The sequence below is a fragment of the Squalius cephalus genome (genome assembly GCF_949319135.1).
Source record: "Squalius cephalus genome assembly, chromosome: 14".
Lineage (NCBI taxonomy): Eukaryota > Metazoa > Chordata > Actinopteri > Cypriniformes > Leuciscidae > Squalius > Squalius cephalus.
Genome location: NC_137135.1, coordinates 37,223,727 through 37,242,611, shown reverse-complemented (window position 1 = coordinate 37,242,611; position 18,885 = coordinate 37,223,727). Strand labels below are relative to the sequence as shown.

Sequence of the window (18,885 nt, the reverse complement as noted above, 5' to 3'; positions counted from 1 at the left end):
CGTTACTAACTTAAAAATACGTTTCCATTAAATACAATAGGCTACTTGATCATGAATAGCATAAGTGTTTTTATATGTAAATAACATTCAGAAACTGTATTTGAAATGAAATGAATAAGGATCAATAAATAAATGATACAAAAAACATAAGAAATTACGTTTATTGATTATGACTAATATTTGACATGCACAACATGGACCGATGCACACAGCGGCGTGCTGTTTAGGATGGGTTCGTGTTAAAGATAGCCGCTAACAAAGTAATCTTTTCACATAATGTTCTCTCTCTTAAAATGTAAGTGAGTGTAAATGTCAGCATAAATAATCATATATGTTTAAAGAATTGAAGTCTGTCAGGTAAAAGAAGAGCTTATTGATGCAGTTAAGTCTGTCTGATATTTTATTCCATCCGTTACTCCTGATCGGAGGCTGCCGTAAATATTTAGTTTATACGTAGAGTTACGCTTCAACTAAGTTTAATGGTGCAACGCAAAAATATTTAGAAGTGCGCAAGTCGTAACTTAGTGTCCATTTACGTCAAAACTAGGCTAAGTTATAACTTACGCACAGCTGGTGCAACCGGCCCCAGGTGTGTATGTTGAAGCAGGGTTGGAACAAAACTCTGTAGGGCTGTGAAAGGGCTGTGAAAGGGCTGTGAAAGGGCTGTCAAAGGGCTGTGAAAGGGCTGTGTAGGGCTGTCAAACTCAGTTCCCTCCAGGAACTGAGTTTGACACCTGTGCGATAAGGCATCGGATAAATGTTTTAATCAACATATGACAAGCAACTCCCTTTCCCAAATGAATAAACAAAGTTGACAAAATACAACAGGATGCCTCATACACGAGCGAGCACTGTGCTCGATTGTAGACTATGTATATTGACAATAATATTTCTGAGGTAAAATAAACTGAATCACGCTCTGACACTCTATGAAAAACGTCTACAATGACATTAAATATTTTTTACTTACATAGTTACGAACGCACAGCAATACCACACAAGGAAAAATACTTTTAGAAAGTTTCTGCGAATGCATCAGCAAAGTCTTAACAAGTTCGACTCGCGCATGCGTGAGGCGGGGAATTTTGTAGGATTAAAGTATTATGTGTCCTCTTTTTATTCTTTTAATTATATTTGAAATAAATTTTAATCTTTTTGAAATTAATTTTAATGTTTTTCTTATTTCTTATTCTTATTACATTATTTGTTGTAAATCGTTTCTTATGTAAAGCACTTTGAATTACCATTGTGTATGAAGTGTGTTATATTAATAAACTTGTCTTGCCTAGACTTTTGTGTGACTTAATCTAAAGTGAGAGATATTTAGCCCTAATAAAACATTTATTAAGGATCCATTACTTTAAAAGTTGACCTTCATTGTGAGGATCTGAATAGACAAAAGTGATACAGAAAACAGAACTAATTTATTTATTATTAAAATGGCTTGACAGAAAGAAACATCACACAACCATAAAACACTTTATTCTGATGCTCTACTAATCCTCACAGTCTACTAATACTCAACTATATTCAACAGAATGTCTAAAGATGATCATCAACATAAAGTCACCAAAAAATCCAATGTTTTGTTGTAATTATATTGTTCTATTATCATTTCATTCCATCTTTTTGATGTTAAATTTCTATTAACTAATAAAACACAGAAGTTAGAAAAGACAAGAAGCAAGATTTGGGAGAAAAATAAATGTAATTTTGGCATATACAGTGAGGAAAATAAGTATTTGAACACCCTGCTATTTTGCAAGTTCTCCCACTTGGAAATCATGGAGGGGTCTGTAAGGACCACCCATTGGCCCAATGACGGAATCCAACGGCCTGGCGAAGGTTTAAAGCGTGTATGTCTTTTCAGCGATCCAGTGAAGTTCACTTAATTTATTGGAATTTAGTTTTAGTATTACTTCAGCTCTACGCTTAATCTGACTCCAATTTCAAATGATAATCAAATTTAGATCGTATTTCTGATTAGAAAATAATCATAAATATTGATTATGAATTAATTTAGATCTTTGATTATTCGGATTATCCCATACTTTCAATATTCGTTCATTACGGACCTAGTGTCGCTTTGAGACGTCACGTCGCGACTGCGCGCTCACGATCACAAACTAGCCAGTCCTGAAATAGTCAGAGGGTGCAGTGCAAGTATTTTACCCTATGCAGTCGCGCACTACAGACTCATAGGCGTAATTTTTTATAATATTTGCAGCATACAACATGCTAAGTCAGGAGATAGTCAGAAATCAGAAGGTTTTTCCTAAGATGTGCTCCATGCTCCATTCATAGTGCCTTCAGTTTGATCTATCCTGGACAAAGATTTGCGGAAACACCAGACTACACATTAATCTATGGAAATAATGATTTCAGAAGAATGCAGAATAAATCAAGGTTAACATTTATTTGTCAGGTAAAAGTGTATCATGCCAAGTACAGAAGTAAATTATAAAAAGCCAATTCAAAAATACATGACATCATTTACTCAAAGATGACTCTAAAAGTAAGTAATGTTTTCCTGACAAAGACACACAGTAATGTGTCAGGACCTTCCAACGGGAAAATACTGAAACATTACTGTGGGGGAAAGATCCTGGTAAAAGATTCCCAAAGATTGCTCTGTCCCCTCACCTTAAATACCAGACCAGAACAACAGGGGTTATACAAATGTTGTTTAGAGTTGGTTGGGCCAATCCATGTACCCCAGGGGGGAGGCACCTGGTTTCTTGAGATATCGTAAAGAGATATCAGCCAGAGAGGAGATACAGGATTCTCCTAAGTTCTCAATCTTTTTCATTAAACCAATGACTGCAATGAAATTAAGACCATTTTACCAATCGCACTGAGACCCTTAAAATGATACCAAACATGAAAAGGAAAAAACAACACATTCACAAGATACACCATATGCGGTATATAGACATTCTTAATTTAACTTTCAGTGACTTGAGGAGGGAGAAGAGGATGGAGAGGGGGGATGAGTTGAAGTCAAACAAAGGGACAATGAGATAAGTTTGGGCAGGACAAGGTTCTGTGCTCTGTCTTTGCTATCTACTGTCCAGAGGGCATTTTATGGCTTTATTGCAGGGTGTGTTTTGTTGAAGCAGGAAATTCAGTCCTTACAGGTCTGAAATTGTCATCGTAGGTGCATGTCCACTGTGAGAGACATAATCTAAAAAAAAAAAATCCAGAAATCACAATATATGATTTTTTAACTATTTATTTGTATAAATATATTTATTTATTTTACACAGTGAAGACTATGCAGTTTGTTTTAAACATTTGATTACTTTATTCAATTTCTGTACCTGAAAATTGTAATGTTTCACTTGTATCTAAAAATTTAAATCACATCCAGGCCAGTAGAAAACAATCCCTATTGTTGACTCTACATATTCACTGTGATATTACATTAAAAATATAATATGATAGAGCAATAATATTAACAGTCAAGGTAACAGTAGCTCCTACAATACAGTTTAACAGGCATAACCGGGCATGAAAAAACTGCTAAGCCAACTAATATGATTAGTATTGTTTTGGTTTCTCTTCTCAACATTTAAAAGAATAAAAATGCAAGAAAATCCAGGTATCGGTATCGTCAAGTGCTGAAAATGAAAGTATCGGTCTCGTTCTGGAAAAGTGGCATCGGTTCATCCCTAATATGAACATCTCCATGAGTGTGACGTCAGACACTCGAGGGGAAAAACATTTGCTTTTACATTATTTCTGAAGACAGAATTATTAGATTTTGTGTTTTTGATTCCATTTGATTTGAACAAAATCTGAAAAAAACTTACATTACTGTAACAAAATATGGTTTTGGGCAGAAAATGACATATTTGGCTAAATAGTTAATGTGATGTAGGTGTGTTGTGTGCTAAGAGTTTAGAAAAAAAGCATTTACAGTATTTGTGTTTGGAATAATTGTTATTTAATTCCATTGTACATATTCTTCTAAGATGTTATATTTCATTATCATTCCTGCAGAAACACAGAGTTTCCATCATTCATAATTTTATCAGTTTTGAAAGTACGTTAGCATTTGTAAAATGTGCTGCAAATATGTAGTTGTGCAGATAATGAAGTATGAATGACACAAGTGTGCTCAATGAAGGCATTTTGTGTGAAAGTAATAAAAAATGATTCACAGTTTGATAAAGATAGACTTCTCTCTGAACGAGTGACGAGTTTTGCAAATATAAGTCTACAGTGCTGACCGATGGAAATAACTGTATATTCAGGCCACGTATGATAACGGTCTGGACTGTATTTGCATCAGGGCTGTGATATATACGAGTGCACTGGACAGGGCTCAGGGAACTGAAGAGCTTTAGTCTCCTCAACTCTACATTCACAGGAGATCCTTCACAGGTAAGACATGTACAATATTTCACATGTGACTTCAAATAAGGTGTCTTGTTTCTTCGAATTTGTGATATAAATTATTATTTTTGTTTAAAAGCAGAGGCTCTCTTCTTTCTTTTGATATATTGCATGTTCAGATATTCATAGAACAATATATTCTGGGGGCCGTGAAACTCAAAAAATATAAACATAACATAAAAAACATAAAAAAAGAAAATTAAAAAAAGAAAACGCTGGTGGAGAAAGAGAGAGTTATTAGCAATGTTAATGTACACCAGTCTCCTCTTCTTGTGATGTTTGGTGATATTCCCCAGACACTGAGCTGAAGCTGATGATGGGTTTCAGCGTGCTCTTCATCTTTGCTCTGCTACAGATCTGCACACTGTGTGACGGGGGGAACTCAGAGGATCTTTCTAACATCTCTGGTATGTTCACCTTCGGTTCTTGTGTTTCAATATTCTGCAGAACTCCTAAACTAAACTATAATCCATAGGGCTGTTCGCACCGGATAGTTCTAGGTTCCCAGAGAACTAATGGTTCCCTTAGGAACGTTTTCCTGGTTGCGTTCACAGCGCCAGCAGGAACTCTGAGTGACGTGAGCCGCGCTGGTTGTTGTCAATTTTATTTTTGACGGTGCTGAGAATGACTGAACACACAGCGCTCACATTCTCCGTGTTCATTAGCTTATGATCTGTCTAACAGTCCTGTCTAAGCGTTATTAGATAAAACTGTAATAGGCTACATAGAAAGTAGACAGTAATGAAGAGTTATTAGCGTATGCGTGTGTTTGATGTCGCTGAGCAGAAACACATGATCATGTTTCTCTCGGTCTCCTCAAAGTCACGCTGGGTGTTCTCCTCAGTGTAAAGGTTAAGAGCTTCATCTATCACTGTTTTACATGATCGTAGAGTTAGTGTCTGGAGTAAATATATAGGCTGCTCGGCCACGCTACCGCTGCAACAGCGCTCGACCCTGACCCCTTTCGGCTAGTCCAATCATTACACTCCACGGCCATCGCGGAAAGAACTTGGGCAAGAAAGAAAAAGAAGGAGCCCACTTTTTTTTTAGTCCCAGTCCCCTCTTGCCCCTACTGTATATCATATAGCTATTCCATCAGAAAACAGGCACTGAGTGCAATGGACAACACCACGTGTAGAATCAGGGTAAGATCTTGTGTTAAACTGACTTATTTTGCTTTCTGCAAAGATCTTTCATGCACATTCTTTTGTGTTCTCTTATTGAACTTAGTGGTAGATTTGGGTATAATAATGTTTTGATTTTATATATATATATATACAGTTCTGTGCAAAAGTCTTAGGCATGTTAATACCCCCCCCCCCCCCCCCCCAGCCGGTCTGACCTGATCTCTCCATCATCGAGTCCGTCTGTGATTACATGAAGAAACAGAAGAAACTGAGACAAACTAAATCCAGAAGAACTGCGGGAACGTCTCCGAGACGCTTGAAGAAACCTTCCTGCAAAGCTACAGTTCTGTGAAAAGCACTGGCACTTGTGTTTAAAATGCTGTAAAGTGAGAATGCTTTCAAAAATAAAATCACAAATTGTATTAATTTATGATTTAACTTTTATTAACTAATTAAAATCAATGGTGTAACGACCCTTTGCGTTTAAAACGGCTTTTGTCCAGGTACACTTGCGCATAGTTTTCCAGGGAGCTTTGCAGGAAGGTTTCTTCAAGCGTCTCGGAGACGTTCCCGCAGTTCTTCTGTGTCAAGTTTCAAATGAAAGTCCACACCCTCCACTAGTTTGTCCATTCTATATTTAAATTTTTTTCTGAAAATATTTGTCATCAATTGATTGTTTTATAAGTTTCATCAACCTTATATTCAATCGCTCTTGTTGTCTAATTATCCGCATCTCTTGCTTTGGAAACGGTTGTCTCCTGAGGAGGAACTTCCCATCTTCTGTCTTCGTCGTTTCTTGGCTTCTTTATTTTCTTCTTTGCTTTTTCTCTTTTCTGAAGATTTGCTACAAATAAATCATCCAAATTAATCTCAAGCTTGTTTGTTCTAGTTTTTTCTTCGCCCAGGGAATTTACAATGGAAGGACACTGATCACAATTCCTGACAATGTGCAAGTGTGTTTGATATATGGACCAAGTTTTCGGACCCAGCGCTGTCGATTCCCCCACGCACGGGTACTAGCTTCAGCCCAGCCGGGCTCGGGCCCTCATAATAAAAATATTCACCCTTTCAAGACTTATTAGGGCACAAAGAACACAAGCAAACCAGAACAGAATAGTTTCGGTTTCTAAATTAGATCTAGCTCTAGGTTGGCATCCACCCAGAACTATTCATATCACTCATCCTCAGCTGTATTTATATCCTGGTCGCCCGCCTGCTGGTGTCTTGAGTTTCATCTGTTCAACCTGCCTTCAATAAACTGTTTGCTTGCATTTGGATCTACGACTCTCCTTCTGACAGTAAGTACATTTTTCAACAGTTTTAAAAATTAAAGAATAGCAACAAAACCTCAGTTTGCTACTGTTCATGATCTCAGTGAAAGTACTGAAGTCTCCCCTGATATATCTGGGGCCTGTTTCAGAAAGGAGGTTAAGTGAAAACTCTGAGTATGTTAACCCTGAAATGAGGGAAACTCTGAGTTTTCTGTTTCAGAATGAGAGGTATGTTAAACCTGAGAAAGCAGAGTAAGTCAAGCCCGTTCCTGAAAGAGAGGTAACTTATACTCAGAGTCAGTTACCATGGTAACTTACTCTGTGAACCTAACCTGGGAGATGAGAATACCCGTTTATACTTAGGTTTAAACTTAGATTCTGTAGGCTACTCCACATAAAAATGTGAAATAATCAGAATGTGTAGATTGTTTGACGTGTAAACACATAATATTAACATTACCTCTGTAGGCCTCTAAAATATGTAAACCTCTTACATTTTATGAAGGGCCTTGGATATCTTGGCCTTGTATCTTCGGGACTGGCTCTGAAGTCCCTCCAGGAATCCCCTCAGCTGTAAATGCTGCTGCACTGCTAGACACTGGATGCTTTAGTTATTTAATATGTCAAATGTAAAGTCAGGTAGCCTACACCCATGATGTGCTCAAGCCTTACTTGATTGAATTATGTTTTTATATTTAATTTTCAGCTGCTGCCATGTTCTTCTAATACCTGCAGGATTGTTCCTTCATGAACATTAAAATTAGGTTGAATAACACACTGTTCTTCCAGTTTCACCTCTGATATTATAACAGTTGGGTAAGTTACTAAATGACATCTTCAACAGTGTAATTAGATTAATGTAATAATGACTATCTTTAGAAAGTATTGGTCTACTTATTACTAAATCAACCTCAACCACTTGAACAATACAAGGAGAGACAAGAAACTGCACTTTTAATGCTTTCAAATAAACAATATACAGTTGCATGAATTATTCTTGAATTGACCAAAGTGTGTAGAGGGAGAAGGTTACATTAAAAATATACCTTTTAAAAATGTATGTTAAATATACAGAATTGTTCTATAGTCTAATGCAATTGCATCAGATTTTACTTTAAATTACAGATGAATTAAGAGTAATCCCTTTAATTAAATTACAGTATTAATGTTCTAATACTGTAAAATTACGAAGGTACGAAGGTGAGAAAAATGAAGACCTCTTTGTGTCTTGCGCTGTTGCCATGGTGACTCATAAAATCTGCGCTCCATTGATAATGGCTTTTTATAGTTGTGGTGCACGAGCTTAACTCAAAGTTGATGAACTAACTCATTTCAGCTGTTCTGAAACCGAAAACTCAGAGTTTCCCATCTCAGGGTAAGTCAACTCAGAGTTGGTTGAACCTCCTTATTGAAATGGGCCCAGGTCTGCCGACACTCTCAGGGTTTTGTTTTTGTTTTTTAGATAAACTTCCAAGAATCTTTAGGACTTCATCTGGATTTTCCTAAATGTCAAACATCACAGTATATTCTTTATGTCCACCGTTGCTGATTTTAACTGTTTTTTTTTTTTTGACTCCGTTTATTCTCGTCTACTTTAACTCTTTATCGTGCTTCAAATTCTTATCTGTATTTCTGAATAGTTTATTTTTCATAATTAGTTTCCTACTATAGACTTTGCTAATTGTTGTCTGAGTACAGTACTCTAGTTGTACCATTTTGCGAATCATGAATGATTTTGTGTCTATGTGGCTCAGAGCAAAATCTACAACCTGTAGAATTAAATGACATCAGGCATGCATTACTGTAATCTTTAGATGATATATTGTGCTATTTGAATAAATATGTAATTTTCTCTCTTCACAGACCCTACTCTAATCATGGAGGCAGCAGATATGTTATGTGATGAGCTCTTCCGCTGGCTGGACAACCGAAAAGAATGTGCAAGAAAGCTGTTGGAACTGGCGCAAAAGCTGGAAGACGTTCATGAGGGCAGCAACATCGCTCAGGTGGTCGGAGCTGCCACATCTGTGGGCGCAATATCTGGAGCAGCGATTGCCACTGCTTTGACAGGAGATAAGGCCAGCCCTCTAGTGGCTGCTGCAGCAGTAGGCTCTCTAGCGGGCGCTGCAGTCAGTGCCACTTCCACATTGGTAGAGGCATTAATCGCCAGCAGAACCTTTAATAAAGCTACTAAATTAATTAAGGAAGGTGAGAAGGTTGGCACGAGAATTCAGGAGCTACTGCGAGATCTGAAGGACAGGTGTGGAGAAACACAGAAGGCCAGGTGTGCAGGAGCGCCGCTCGGGGCTCATGCTGATGAGTTGGACTGTGAGATGGCCACTCTACTTATGTTTGCTCTGGCCAGAAGGAGTAATACTCCCGTACCCCTAGACTTTCTCAGAGGATTCAACAGGGCCACGTTCTTTCGTCACATGACACCTGGTGGACTGGCTCAAGCCAAGGCCTCGGACTTTATCTGCCAAGCTCTGGGCGCCGTTAATTTTTTAGTGTTGGGCAAAGAAATGGTGAAGAACATCGAACTCAATCGAAACAATCAAACTAAAGCTGTTGCTAAAGCAGGATCAGAGGTATCAGCTTTCTTTCCTCAAGCATCCCATTTTAAGAAACTTTTGATATTGAAATTCTCTTGCAGTGACTATTCAAGAGTAGAAAATGAAATATTCACTGAATAGCTCTTATGTTAGACTGATTTTGTGATTGTGACTTTTCTTCTAGGCACTGGGTGTGATTGGTTTAGGCATCTCTGTGTGCGACCTGATTGTGAAGACTGAAGAACTAATAAAGGACTATCGGGTCACGGAGGCCAGCAAGTTCTTCCGGGATTCAGCCAGGCAAATACTGGAAGACCAACAAAAGCTAAAGGAACAGCTGGATGCAATGCAGTATGATATATATATATTTTTGTATTTGTCTGAGATTGTACTGCAATAATGAAGGTCTGAGGGTAACTGACTGACTGACAGTACAACTTTTCTCATTACAGTGAAATCATCCAAAAATTGTTGCAAATGACGAGGATCATCGAGAACTTGGGGGAATATTCTCTCAGCTTAAATGAAAAGGGACAGAGAGTAATTGATTATATCATAGGAACATGTACAGACGACACAGTTCTCTCCTGGCTTCAGGGATTAACTAATCAGATTGAATTTGTGAATCTTGTACGATTTTTCCAGGAGAGGTTGACTGATAGTGTGTATTTAACAACGTCTGTCAGAGGTCACATACACATTGTATTTGTGGCTCATGGCAGAATTGATGACCAGTTTATGCCCTCAGGTGTTCTGGTGCCCACACATAACATCAGAGACACCATTCTCTACTCTCCGTGGAACTGCGTTATTGACGCCGATGCTGCATGTGCAATTGCTCAGGGTTTCATTCAAGTGACAGACAGAAAGCTTTACAACAACAGAAGTACAGCTAACTGTAAGCCGAACCCTTTGCCAGATCACTGGAACAGAATGCGAAGATCTCTCCACGACATCCCAGTGATCCTTCTATCCCCTGTGACCCCAGAAGAAAGAGCATGGGCCCTTTTTCACCAGTTTTGGAGGAATAGAATGGAACTAGAAGAACGTGTTATTATTCCATATCTTGTCCCAAAATGTTTGGAAAAAGCATCCGGAGAGATCCCCCTGCACATGCTCATATTTGTGACATCATTTTTACTCATGCTCTATGGTAAAACAGCTACTGTGCACCTGGCGGCTGGTTTGGGCCGAGGCAGAGAAACTCCATCAAGTTCAGAAGAGAGGGAAAGACAAGAGAGGGAAAGACCAGCGTGGTTCAGACAAGAGAGGGAAAGACCAGCGTGGTTCAGACAAGAGAGGGAAAGACTACTGAGCACAAGTCAAAAGAGGTTAAGAAAACAGTGGGTAACACAGTACGCCTACACAAGTGATGGAACCTGTATGTCTGTGGACCTGGGTAACACGAAAGTGGACTCTGTGTTATACAGAGCCTTAAGATCATTGTTTAACACAAACCTCTAGATAAATCAGCTGAACGGCCTCTGGGTCAGTCCTGATATGTAGTAAACAGCTGGAGAGCGACCCGTGTGTCTATATATATCTAAAATATATAGTTATCAAAAATCATTCTCGGTATTAAAGAATATGAGAGTTCACACCACAACTATAGCGATAACGATATAGAGAAACAATATTGTTGGAGTCACTTTCAGAAAGATTTGATCATCTGATGAACGATAAAAACATTGGCAGCCAATCAGAATCCATCGTGCTGTAACGAGCTCGAGCATTTAAAGAGACAGACAAGCTTATAATAAACAGAACGATATCGCTGGTGTCGACGCTAATATAGTTATAGTTATCGTTCTTGGTGTGAGCGGACCCTTCCACCCTTCCATGATAACAATTATACACTAACAAACTAATTATAAATCACTTGCAAACTATTAGCTTATTCATAGATTATTAATAGTATCGCTAACACATTAACAGACTATATACAAATAGTGAGTTCTTCATTCATTGTTACTATAATAAAAAAAAAATGTATTAGCTCATATGTAAAGACATAGATAATGGGTTTTCATCCTTTGTTAAGAACTTGTATCTGATGTATTTTAAACCACATATTAAAGGAGTTGTTAATATTCATCAAAACATTAAGAAGTCATTAAATCACGGTAAATAAATGCTCTCGTATAAAGGGAATTGATGCAAATTTAAGGCTTGATTAGTGTCTATAGAAACACTTTTCATGGAATAATGAATAATAATGGTAGGATTAAAGCACATAATTATGTCCTCTTTTTATTCCTTTAATTACATTTGAAATCAATTGTAATCAATGTATTATTCTTTGTTTTTCTTATTTCTTATTCTTATTACATTCTTTGTTGTAAATCGTTTCTTAAAGCACGTTGAATTACCATTGTGTATGAATTGTGCTATTTTAACAAACTTGTCTTGCCTTGACTTTTGTGTGACTTAATCTAAAGTGTGAAATATTTAGCCCAATAAAACATTTATTAAGTGTAGCCCAGATGGGATTTTATATGTATATAGAAATACAGACCGCAAGGGGTTAAAAAGTTGGTTTTAAGCTACTAGCATTCACATGCGTTTTTACACCCTAACTTGCTTGAACTAAAATACCCACTTATTTTTATTTTATTGCTTTCTGATTGGGTAAATTACAGCGTTGATAATTCATGAGGGGGCGGGGCTTGAGAGAAGTGAGCGCATTTGCAGCTATGCAAGGTGAAAGTGAGAGGAACTTGCAATCCGCTTAGTTCTTTAAAAAAATAGGATAAAGTACACCCAGTTAATATGGATGACCAATCGTTGTGCTTTTCTGGGAGGCTTGTCTAATGGTTTGAAGGTACATTTTCTGTTTTTTTTTTTATGTTTAATATTGTCTGTATTCAATATAGCTAACTACTGAGGTAAATGCTAATCGCGAATTGCATGTTAGCATACATTTAGTGACTGTTAAAGTGTGTGTAGTGATGGCAAAATGAGGCTTCCTGAACCACTGAGACCTCGCAGCCCATTGCCTCAGCCAAAGGTTCATTACTCGAAGCTTCATTCAACATTGCTCAGTAGTGACACCTAGATACTGTGCAAAGAAATAGCAGACACATTAAAGGGGGGGTGAAATGCTCATTTTCACTCAATCTCCTGTTAATCTTGAGTACCTATAGAGTAATATTGCATCCTTCATATCTCCAAAAAGTCTTTTGTTTTATTAAATTTATTAAAGAAAGATAGGCTGTACCGAGTCTTTCCGGAAAAAACCGAGCGGCTGGGGGCGGGCCCTGTGGGCGAAGCTTAGCTGTGCTAACTGATCTAACAACAACACAGAGACATAAATGTTCAACAGTTACTCACCGTCCGGTTCCAACGCACGACCGCGAACCTTTATCATTGTGACTGCTCGATCCTTAAGCATTAGACGATCTGCAAATCCGTCGATCTGGGCTTTGTTTATAAAACAATCATCGTCGAAATGCAGGGAACAAACAGTCTTACACAACTCCGTTTATGCTCAGGAAAAACAAACTCCATCCACTGGTGCCTTAACGCCGGGTTCTTTGGGAATCTGTGCAGGGTTGTCTTGCCCTGGCAACCAAAAACACACTTCTTTGGTGACATTGGCTTCCCAAAAGCCGAGCAGAGCGCTTTGATGGCGAACTGCTTTCGCTCTCTTGCTCTGGTCTACGAGTGCGCGCGCGGCCGCGATCTTACCGGAGAAGTGCCCTTAGGACCCATATAAGGAAATTCCGTTACATCTGACGTCACACATACCCATACTCGAAAAAAACTTTCCGAAACTTGTGACAAACCGGAAGGAGTATTTTTGGAACAAAAATACTCCTTCAAACGTACAACTTAGTTTTTGAAACTTTGTCCATGTTTAGCATGGGAATCCAACTCTTTACCAGTGTAAAAAACTCAGTATGCATGAAATAGCATTTCACCCCCCCTTTAATTAATTCTGAACCCGTTTTATTTATTTATTTATTTATTTATTTATTTTCTTCTCACTTTTAATGTCTGTAATCTTTCATTTGCATTAATTAAAAAGACCTGAGCAGACATTTGTCCATTGCCTGGGTATAAAATAAAATGTATCTTTCTGTCTGAATTTACTTGTGCAGAGACAACTGTCACACACAGTTCATTAATTATTCATAAATTGTTTGGATAGTGACAGTATGAACAATAAAAGTGAGATTGTGTTGAGTGCAGTGCTTGTGCACATTTAAATAATGTATTATATATATATATATATATATATTATTATTATTATTATTATTATTATCATTTACTTTGACTCCTGTGTGGATTGTTAGTAGTTTCTGCATGCTCATGCAGTGCTCAATAATGCCTGAGCATGGAGGAGGTGTTATTGCTGTATGTCAGCTCCTTTAGGTACAGCAAGCATTTCACCTTGAAACATAAATTAATAGACATGAAATATAATACAGCCATATAGTGAGGATTATTTTTAGTCTCATCAAGATGTTAGGTCTGGCAACTCTCCATAGACGCGGCTCAATCCGAGGGGCGGGATAAACAGTTGTCTCTCAAAATCCCTCTGCACGCAATTAGCCTTTCGCCGAGCCCCGCCCCCCTTAGTTACTGTTGCTATGTCCGATAAACAAATGGTCAAACACGATCAGCGCGACAGATTGTCATGACGGGAAGAGGTATACCCGTGCGTGTCAGTGACATTTTTGGAGCAATACCTCCGCGATATCCTCCAGATCGAGGCAAAAGGGGTTACAGTATGCAGTGGAGGGATATATTCAAAATATAAAAATACACAATGAAGGAGACACGACTACTATCTACGTCTCTATCGAGGTGTTCATGCATCATTTGTGACATGACAAAGAACAAGGAATCAAGTGTTTAAAAGCATTGAAAGACACTCACTGTTGTGTTTTTGTGTGAAAGAAAAAACTGTTTCTGAAAATAAAAGTGCTGTCAGCAATAATTTCTTATGTGTGTTTTTTCGCATAACACTATGACAAAAGTTTTAAATGCTGCAAAACACATGGGAGTTATATTCCCGATGCTGTAGTTTATTTGATCAGTCACAGTATATCATTAATCAAGCTTAATTTGACTTTTCAACTACAATTAGGCAGGGTGAACTGAAAGCTTTTACAATCTTTTAGCTATATATCATTGACAAAAGTATGTGATGCCTTTTCTTCCAAAAATGATTTTCTTTCTCAAATTCATGCTTCAAGTTGACAAAGCACAATAAACGAAATCACACAATAACTGTGATAGACTGTAACAGACATAGCCTTAATTTGCATCTAAATAACTTTCATTGATTGTCTTTCATAATGCACTTAACAGTTACCATAATATTTATTTGTGGGGCAATGGATCATAAAACTCGCGGTTCAGACAATATTATGTTTTTTGAGTTACAGATAGGAGTTTTTCAGATCAGAAAAAACAAACAAAAAAACCTTTAAGTAGCCATCGATACCACAGCCAGCAGACGTATTTATGCTTCGTAATGTTCGACACATTTAACTGGGAGTGGGGCCGTCCACACTGTTTTATCCAGGCACCGCTCACGTTGTTTTCGGCTTTGGGAATGGAAAGAACACAACTCCTCCAGACAATCTCTCGGGGTATCTAGTGTCTGATTTACAAACGCCGTGGGCGCACCGCTTCACCATCTTGCTTGGAGTCAATGTTTGTCGGACCTGCTCACATAGTAACGGTTGCTATGATGTGTGATTGGACAATGGCCGTTTGGGGGAGGGGCCGGCGAGAGGTCAATAGGATAGCGCTACAACCAATCAGAGCAACAAGCGGAGCTAATCGGTATCAGAGCCATAGAGAGAATGAATAGAGAATCTCTCTATGGCTCTGATCGGTATATTAAACTTTTTCCGTATCCAGTCGGCAAAACTCCGAACGCACCTTCCTTTTTTAAAAATGACTGAAGTGCCGTTCTTTGCTCTTTTCTCAAAGAAAAACTTAACTGCGAGTCCTCCAGTGTCGCGGCCAAAGCCGATTCAAAAGACCGCTGTTCTCCAGCGTCCTGTATCCACACAAACCGAGGCCTCGTTTGTCAACAGTCACGTGATTTTCACTTAAACAACATAAGCCTCGAATAGATAGCCTACAGATGGTTGGTCTGGGAACGCCCCCGGGAACGCCCCGTCACTTGATGTGAATTTAGCCCGTGGGGGAAAACATTAGGCTTGTTGGACTTCATGCAGCTCTGCGCAGACCGATCGGTGGCTGACTTGAAGCAGTGCATGCCGGTTAGAAATTTTGTCCGACTTGATACAGCGCCGACACCACGTGACTGTGACGTGTGCCATCAAAGTACCGCGAGAGTGATTCGAGAGTAGCCGGAGAAGCGGCTGCACGAGGGCTGATGATGACACAGCTGTTCTACGATTGGCTGATGACGACACAGCTGTTCCACGATTGGCTGATGACGACACAGCTGTTCCACGATTGGCCGGATTCACTGCATGACAACGATCACGTGTGTTTCGTGTTTATCCCTATGGTTTATCCGAACACCTTTAGTTCCTCTAACGCTCACAAATCAGTCTTTTATAACAGTAAACACTCTTTTCATGTTGTTGCGATGTTATATTGTGTCATGTTTATTAAATTAAAACTGATTAAAAAACGTAGACTCCACTTCATTGATAGTAGCTTATGTTTAACTTTATTCTTGTTCAAACAGACGCTGTATGAAGCAGTTCATAAAGTATTGAATGAAAATGTCTCTGAAACATTATTTGGCAAATATTGCATTTATTTCACTTCAGCTGTGGTAAAGTATGCAAACACCACGTGAGCGGTCACCACGGGAACCAGAAAGTGTCCGTTTGCAGCTCCTCCCGCCGGCACGCGGCTACTCTCGCCGATCGGGTGCATCCAGCCGCAGCCGATGTCCAACACACCTATAGCCTTGGCGCTCATTGAAATACATGGGACAATCATGCCGAAGAGTTGCTGTGTCGTTTTCTGTACCGCCAATAAACAAACAAATTATGAATTGAAGTTCTACACACAGAAACGGAAAGGAGGACAAAATGGCTTTTGAGCTTTCTTTTTTGAGATTACTGTGTGAGTAGATCCCTGTGTGATATAGTAGTGGGTGTTAAACTCGTATTAGCCAGTTTTGTCTACATCCCTTACGAAAAAGAACTATAGTAATCCTATAAGATTTCTATAGTAGTGTATAATACTTCTGTGATGTTCTGTAATACCTCTATAGTACTTCTATAGTATCCCAAAATACTATAGTATTCCTATAGGATTACTATAATATTTTGTCCCAAAATACTACAAGATTCCTATAAGTTAGTTGTTTTTCATAAGGGATGTCTCATTCACATTAGCGTTATCAGCTGAAGGCTCGCTTGATAGGCCAATCGCGAACCTGTTACACTCAATACAGACTGCAGTCTGTGAGTTAGGGATAACTGTCAGCACAGTCCCTCGGCAACTTCGTGCTACTGATCACCGTTTTACAAAAGGATTAATAGTTTGGAGTGAAGCATATGTACAATTGTTAAGTGACAAGGTTTTATGGAGTTATAGTATGCATCATACGAAAGTTGATTGAGTTATAGGCTAATGCTACCGCTACAGCTACCGCGATGTCTTACCTGGAGATTCAACCAGATAACAAAATCATGTCTGTACTATATGATTGTACTGTACAATTAAATACAATCGTTGCTTAGTCTGCAGTCTGAATTCACTTTACCTCAGAGAGTCCGTTTACTGAATGAACTGAGAATCACCTGAAAATCCGATAACATCAGCAGTTTCCATTCAACCAGCTGATTTCTGTAAATGAATATAAAACTAAATGTATATCGCAGCACAGGGTGAAGTCTCAACACTAAATTAAAGGCCTGTCTCATATAGACGCCTGTCTCAAATACAAGCCGGTGCAGTTCGGCGATTTGGGAAAATAAAAGCCCGGGCTATTATTTGAAGTTTTACGGTACTCCTGACAACACCAAAGAGGCGCGAGTTTCGAACCCGTTTTATCCGGAAGCGACACTCAGACCGAACCGATGACGTATCCACACAAACCGAGGCCTCGTTTGTCATCAGTCACGTGATTTTCACTTAAACAACACTAGCCTCGAATCGCGGCTTCATCTGGCACGCCCATTTTTTCTCAACACAAGCTCCGACGCCTCGGTTCAAATGTCACATCACTAAGTGTGTGCTCATATTATATTCATCCGTTATGTTTGTAATTTATTTGATAAGTTACACTGGACTGATTATATAATATTTTACACAGGAAACGGACAGTTGTTTCTTGTGGTTGTGTTTATGTACGGGGATCATCTCCTCGTCAGTGGGAAAAGACACTCTACAGCGTCTCTGATGATTCGTGGCGTCGAGTATTCTTCATTGGAAGCCGTGGCTGCGAACTGGTGGCTGATTAAACTTGCAGCCCTGTACAGTTGTGCCTGACGTTCATTTGCAACTGGACATCTTCTCAGTTCGTGAGTACTACCAAGCACGTGCGGTTAACTATTTTGTTTGCTCTTAAAGTGAAGCGGCCATTGTGTTTTTGGCCACCACGCTCTCAAGCTACATCACAGGCCTGCAACGATTTATTTTGTTTAAGACTGAATAAATGAGAGAGGTGAATGAGTGTGTGGGCCCACTTAATTTATTTTCACTGAGGTTTTACTAACTTGCAATTTCCTTGATCTGATCTGGGTTTCAATTGAATTGAGGATTCTTATTGGAATTGTTTTAATTTTGTGCTGCATTTTGTTAACTGTTTTCCTCTAAATTCAACATATTTAATCACCCAATAGGAATACTTTATTTTCATTTCATTTCAGTAAATTGTATATAATTACTCCATTCTTATTTCTGTGTGTTTTTTCCCCTGCAGTTTACAGTTTTACATATTTCGGTGTTGGTATAATCTGTGAGTTAAAGATACATTCTCAGTGGGATAATTGAAATTAAAGTAATAATTTACTACTGAGTGGAGGCACCGCCAAAGTAAGTTGTTGCAAAGTTCATTTAACTAAGTAATCATAAAATAAACCAACACCTGTGTTATTTATTTTAGAACCAGACCCAGGGCCCCATCTCGTGTTATATTTACTAAATTGGGCTAGCTACATTCAGTATCATAATTAGAACAGAGACAAGGGGTTACATAAGGATAAAACAGATAAAACTAATTTATTCATTATTACAATGGCTTGACAGAAAGAAACATAACACAACCATTGGAATTTGTACAAAATACAACACACACACACGTGCGCGCTCACGCACTCTCTCTCTCTCTCTCTCTCTCTCTCTCACACACAGACACACACAGTGCGGGCGGCAACTCAAACCAACTTATAAACAGCTCATTAACACAAAACTCCGAATATACACAAAAATAACCACATTCAAGCACATTAAGTGACTCAATCCAGCATTACAACATGTCATCCACCGATATTGACCAAAATCTTGACTTCATCTATTATATTTCAACACTTTATAACAGAGCTCATTCGCATCATACCTGTCTCGATCAAGTCCAAAGCGGTTCTA

At 38.6% G+C, this 18,885-nt stretch overlaps 1 protein-coding gene and 1 long non-coding RNA gene across 2 annotated transcripts in view; one reads left to right on the top strand and one right to left on the bottom strand.

Moving 5' to 3' along the window:
• The window catches only part of LOC307171614, a 457,352-nt gene that overhangs the window by 239,176 nt on the left and 199,291 nt on the right, over positions 1–18,885 (bottom strand). The gene's annotated exons all lie outside the window — the stretch shown is intronic.
• On the top strand, positions 6,772–13,394 carry LOC307171587 (uncharacterized protein). Its single transcript, XM_079893324.1, has 4 exons — positions 6,772–6,823; positions 8,660–9,384; positions 9,533–9,699; positions 9,801–13,394. Exons 2-4 carry the CDS (start codon positions 8,674–8,676, stop codon positions 10,810–10,812), a joined length of 1,890 nt encoding a protein of 629 aa, XP_079749450.1. The 5' UTR covers positions 6,772–6,823; positions 8,660–8,673; the 3' UTR covers positions 10,813–13,394.

Coding starts and splice junctions, on each gene's coding strand:
- LOC307171587 (XM_079893324.1), top strand. CDS start 8,674: ATGGAGGCAGCAGATATGTTATGTGATGAGCTCTTCCGCTGGCTGGAC. Junction 9,385..9,532: donor TTGCTAAAGCAGGATCAGAG/GTATCAGCTTTC, acceptor CTTTTCTTCTAG/GCACTGGGTGTGATTGGTTT. Junction 9,700..9,800: donor GAACAGCTGGATGCAATGCA/GTATGATATATA, acceptor TTCTCATTACAG/TGAAATCATCCAAAAATTGT.